General features: G+C 47.6%; 1 protein-coding gene across 1 annotated transcript; it reads left to right on the forward strand.

Annotated features, from left to right (window-relative positions):
- Positions 1–3,598: 3,598 nt before the first annotated feature.
- LOC118337803 (beta-arrestin-2-like) lies at positions 3,599–5,709 on the forward strand. The gene is made up of 5 exons (XM_035674911.1): positions 3,599–3,879; positions 4,268–4,405; positions 4,544–4,627; positions 5,064–5,140; positions 5,247–5,709. The coding sequence occupies exons 1-5, from the start codon at positions 3,773–3,775 to the stop codon at positions 5,303–5,305; spliced, it is 465 nt and encodes a 154-aa protein (XP_035530804.1). The 5' UTR covers positions 3,599–3,772; the 3' UTR covers positions 5,306–5,709.
- Positions 5,710–5,715: the final 6 nt, after the last annotated feature.

Raw genomic sequence — 5,715 nt, forward strand, 5'->3', positions numbered from 1 at the left:
CCCAAAATCCCTTCCTTCCTCCTCTCAAGCTCCTCATCATTTTCCAATGCTCCTCTCTCTGTCCTCCCCGCTCGTCCGTCTGCTGTTGATGTTGGATGACGCTGGGTCTTCGCTTGCTTAAGCCAGGTGGTGGTTGGTGCTGGTGGAGGTGCCGTCCTGCTGGCTCAGCTGGTTCCTCTGCAGCTGGTGATCTGGAGCGGTAGACCAATGGCGGCTGGCCTGGCGTGGCAGGCTGCATCTCACCGCCATCTGCTGGAGCTGGGTCCTTGCCAGACAAAACGAGTCCCCAGACCACCCCGAGGAGGGGCTGTAAGGTTGCGTTGGCACGTTCAAAGGTGGCAAAGGGGCAGGACCACAGAGGGGCCGGAAGGAGGGAAGGAGTTGATACGGGCCGGTGGAGGTAGTAGAAGGGGCGGAGGAGCTGCAGGATCGTGGGCGAGCGAGACCCGCAACCGTCCTATCTGTGGGGTTGTTGCCTGCTGTGGTGGGAACCATGGTGACCAGATTCTGCTCCTCCTCGCGAGCCCGAGACCCGAGCGCTTCCTGGTGGACAGAGGCCATGGTTTGAGCAGTTCTGCCACTGCCGTCTCGTCTTGCCCTGGGTTCTCGGAAGTTGAGCATCCCCTGCGAGCGAACGACTGACCACCAACTGTCCATCGGAGTAGCTGGCGAGAGACTTCACATCCTCCTGCTCTACCTGGGTCCGTCAGGCACAAACAAGGTCCTCCCCTGCCCTCTGCGGGGCCGCAGACCAGTGGGGTCCTGCTCGATGGTGTGCATGCCCCGGGTGAGCGACATGTCTCCTGGGGATGGGGGCTTGCGGCCTGCAGTCCCGGCCAACCCAGGCGAAGTGTTCTCTAGAGAACCAGGCAGGATCGTGGGGCCCAGGGACAAGGGAGTGCGGTAGGAAAAGAGGAACCAGGGGCGGGACCTCCTAGGCAAGGTTGGGAGAGTGAAGTGCAGGGGTAGTTCCTGGAGGAGGGCAGAACTGGGCCGGTGGGGGCTAGTTCTTCAGGGTGAGGGGGTGCGAAGGGGAGGGCGATGGAGGAGTCCCGCGAGGGTGAAGGAGGGAGTTACAGATGGTCAGAGCTCAACTACAGAAATGTACGAGACCTGAGAGGGGGGGCAGAGAGCAGAACAAGCACAGAGGTATCTAAAAACTGACCTGACACTAAAAATACTCTCTCTCAGCAGCAGTTAGTGATTGAAAATACACATGAGGGAGAAATCTATGTTCTATGGTTACTTGCAGTTTTATATCGTCTACTTGGACCCCATTTAGCGCCGCATTCTAAATGAGTACAACTATCAGGACAAATGCTGGCAACATATGGAAAAAAAAACAGCACAACATCGAATTATTCACACTAACCATCTTGCGCCAGATGGACAGAAAGTATAATTTTGCACCTTGGAAATGAACAACAAACCCTCCTCTTAATACTTCAAGGAGAACCAACTGTGAAGAAATCAGTAGGATGCAAAATGATGGAGTTCAGACTTTTATCCACTCTATTTAAGAAGCTTTCCAGGATATTATCCAGAAGAGATTTCTTACAATTCAGGATAGCACTTCTAACACAAAACTGATATAATTTAGAAAAAGTAGCCTCAGCTTAAGGGGCTAGGGTAAAACTACAATAAACATTTCACGACACATAGATCTACCTTTCTCAGGATTTTTAAATCACTTGCCAAGGTTTTTCCAATGGCTGGAAAATACATCTTTCAAAGATTTTCTGCAGACACCTGTAAAGAGTAGGCTTAAGCGAAGTTCTCTTTGATAAAGTTATAGTAGTACCGGGCTGGATCGAGGCTGAGTCCATGAACCATCTCTTAGTTTATGCCTGCTATAGGGCCCCTAGCTCATCCGGGGGAGTTTCCCATGCGTCGAACTGTTCTCCTCTCTTCCTCTCTCTCCGCTTTCTGCCTCATCTCAGTCCCATTAATGCCTGTTACTCAACTTTCACTTCTTCCCCGGAGTTCTCTGTGCTTTATCTGTCGTTGCAGGTTCTTTTCGATCCCTGGTGGAGCTCCTGCATGGTCCCTGCTGGATTGCATTCAACCAATACTCGTTGTTGCTAATGCAGTCTGTCTGTCTCTCTGTCCTGTCCTGCTTGTCTGTCCTCTCCTCCACTGGTCGAGACACGACGACCACGCCACCTAGAGCCGAAGGGTCTGCTCCTACCGTTTCGCCTGTTAACAGGCAAGTTTTTCCTTGCCCTGTGCTTGCCAAGGTCTTGCTCATGGTGAGTACTGTGGTTCTCTGTAAATGTTAAAAGGAGTTCGTCTAGACCTGCCTCTATTTGAAAATGATCCTGAGATACACTTCTGTTATGAATTGGGCGCTAATACAAATAAATTGACATTGAATTGAATCTCGATATGTGGGAACCATGTTTTATGGTTATGGTTTATGGCGCACATCACATGACTGGCAAAACTTCAGCTTTCACTGGATTGTTAGCAATGTCATAACCCTTCTCCTCTCGCCGCACTGTTTCCTATCTCTCTCCTACTCCTGCTCGCAACTGGCTCAAATGAAAGCTACTACGCGTGCCGCGACGACCTACACCGCTGCATGTTTCCCACAGAATAGTGATATGATCGCTGTCCTTGCGTTGAACCTTATGATGGTGTTCATTCACTAGCTGCTAATTATGCTCCGCTACCGCTGTAAACAAGGCATGCTGCAGCAAACTTTGCTTAGAAACTCATTCTGGAGCATCAGATGTTCCACCCTCGCACTCCGCTCTGGTGCAGCAACCCAGTGGTTGGTGATCAGCACATTCAGATCAAGAGCAACTGCGCTTGACAATTTAGCTTCACTTGTCTAGGTGGCACAAACATTTTGCCCAGACTGAAATGCATGAATCCATACATCATAGAACATGATTTTAATCTGAACTTTTGTTGCCGATTTAGATGCAGTCAGGGAACTTTTAATAAAATCAGTGTTTCTTCTATGCCTGAAACGCCTTCACGTGTGCACTCAGCCCTACAGTCAGTCACAATGAGCACAGAATGATCTTGTGATCTCGGTAATCTGGCCTGACGCACTCCCAATGCGCGTTTGCAAGAATTCAACCTCCAGCCGGAGCTAAGGAAGGTAGTCTTATATAGTTTAATTGTTACCACCTCCTCATTCCGAGGCATCCCAAATACAGATGCTTTTGGACCCTGGGATTGAGACTCAACAATTCAGCTATCTTCAAGCCTCAAGCCCAAGCAACTTTCTTTCCGGCTCTGATCGGCTGAATTGGGATTCTTGCAGGTTTTAACACATTTTACTCACTGACTGTACTCGTATCTGCCATGCACATTTCAAATAACTACAGACATTTTCAAAGTGATATAAGTTTATAAGTCTGTAGTTGGGGGTGCGGGGAATGGTAAATGGTAAGAAGGACCTGTACTTTGTATAGTGCCTTTCTAGTCTTCATTCCACATCACCTTCGACACACATTCACACAGTGATGGCAAAGCCATCGAACAGAACAACACATCATACACATTCACACACGACCGATGCAGGCATCGGAAACAATTTGGGGTTCAGTATCTCTGCCAACTTCGACATGTGCGTACCAGGCACCAGTTAAACCGAGACACCGGCCGGCTAGCCTGGCGGTCCAGGTGAGGAGAGGAGGTTGTCAGCCTGATGCGGTGGTGGCCAGCGGAGGAAGCCAAAGCCAAAGCCCGGTAAAACCGACCACACCGGGACGAAAAGATCCTGGGAGGACGGGCAGGTGGGCTTGAGCTGGCAAAGGAGATGGCAGGGAAACACCGCAGGAATGGCAGGGTGACGAGGCTAGCAAGAATACCAAGAGTAAGTCCCGGGAATCCTGGAGCTAGCAGGACGGTGGGGGGACTTCACAGGTAAGAAGCAGGTAGATAGCAGTGAATTTGTTTGTGGTGAGGCGTAAATCAAGAGACAAAAACTTTATCATAGACTATTGTCAGAGACGGAGACGGAGCGGCAGCCAAGGTGCGCCAGCATCCGCCATTACAGAAAAAAAACAACCTTTAAATCTCAAGCGAGAGTCCGAAAGAGCAGCCCGTCTTGATGTATGTATATTTCACACATATTTCACAAACACTGCTAAGTGTAGTCTTTTGCAGTCAAGAATAAACTTTCATGGTCATTCTCATTTTGTTTTTATAACTTATTGCAAGCTTTCAGTATGTAACAAGAGAAATAACTAATGAATCATTCTGTCCCATTTTTCTCCTCTCTCTCTGACCTTACCCTCACAACCAACCTCAGTGACCAGGTTTCCCCCAGCTCCACTTCTTGCCACGTCTACACTCTGACCCCCATGCTAGGTACCAACAGGGAAAAGAGAGGCCTGGCCCTGGATGGACAGCTAAAGCATGAAGACACCAATCTGGCCTCCAGCACCATGTACACACAGAGATATACACATGCATTATGACAGAGAAGGATTCACTTTTTATGCAAACAAGCACACAAACTCATGGATACGTATACTGAAGAACATGTTATTGTTTCTCTCATATATTTGTGTTTTGTGTGTTGCAGAGTAAAAGAAGGGACCAACAAAGAGATGATGGGCATCCTGGTTTCCTACAGAGTCAAAGTCAAACTGGTGGTGTCTCTTGGAGGGTAAGTGAACACCCTCAAGCCTTCCACAGCAGTGGTTTTTGGAAATTAACAAAGGATTTACTGTGCTTCTATGTAAAGATCAAAAAACGAAAATAAATCTTGAAACTTATTTGAGTTACCTCCTCGGTGCGACAATTGCATTTGGATGTGGGATGATGCTCAAAAATGCTTGAAAAGGGTGTTCTTGGTCGACAATATAGATGTAATATAAACTGTCCATTGTGAGTCTGACATTGTCACAGATGGATGCTAAATCAGTGGAGGGCTCTTATATTTATTTCATCTAACATAACTTTTAAAAGAGACAACAAACAGCTGTAAACCAGGGAAGTTGGAGTTTTAATATGGTGGTAATAAGGATGTTCAGATAGTTGATTGTGTATGATGCATTTGTCTGTGTGTGTGTGTGTGTGTGTGTGTGTGTGTGTCTGTGTAGGGATGTAGCAGTGGAACTTCCTTTTGTCCTGATGCATCCAAAACCTGCAGACCAACCCAGCACCCAACCCCAGTCAAGTAGGACACACACACACACTCATACCTCATAACAGTTAACAGTGAGACTGTGTGACCTGGGAGGATTAGAGTGTAATTTAATTACTCAACTGGTTCTTGTCTCTAGCTGCTCCAGAGGCTGATGCCCCTGTGGATACAAACCTCATAGAGTTTGACATGAAGTAAGTGTGTGTGTGTGTGTGTGTGTTTAAAAAAAGATGCTTGTTCTCTTAGCCTTAAACCATTTCTTCACCATATTTTCACTCTTAGACTGCAGAGTGAGTGGATATGGTGGATTAAGCCCTCTGATCACGTAGTAACATACTGTAGTGACCCAATAAGGGGTTCAGATTAGAGAATTTACATGTTGCTGAATTAGAGAGCTGAAAATGGCACCAGGTTAGGGTTAGGGTTGTTTTGATCAGTGGTTACATACACCTATCAGCTGTAACATTCTGAGCAACTGGGCACACTGGTGGTCATAATGTTATGCAGCCCTATACGCAACAAACTGTGATGCTCTGTGTGGTCTGACCCCTTTCTGTCAGAACCAGCATAACTTTTTCGGCAGTTTAAGCTACAGTAGCTTGTCTGTT

The sequence above is a fragment of the Morone saxatilis genome, unplaced genomic scaffold (genome assembly GCF_004916995.1).
Source record: "Morone saxatilis isolate NCDOM2014 unplaced genomic scaffold, NCSU_SB_2.0 Contig4, whole genome shotgun sequence".
Taxonomy (NCBI): domain Eukaryota; kingdom Metazoa; phylum Chordata; class Actinopteri; family Moronidae; genus Morone; species Morone saxatilis.

What these genes read in the sequence shown, in the direction of transcription:
- LOC118337803 (XM_035674911.1), top strand. Translation starts at nt 3,773, where the DNA reads ATGGCAGGGAAACACCGCAGGAATGGCAGGGTGACGAGGCTAGCAAGA. An exon ending in AATCTGGCCTCCAGCACCAT is followed by an intron (nt 4,406 to 4,543) that starts GTACACACAGAG and finishes TGTGTGTTGCAG; the next exon opens with AGTAAAAGAAGGGACCAACA. An exon ending in CTGGTGGTGTCTCTTGGAGG is followed by an intron (nt 4,628 to 5,063) that starts GTAAGTGAACAC and finishes GTGTCTGTGTAG; the next exon opens with GGATGTAGCAGTGGAACTTC.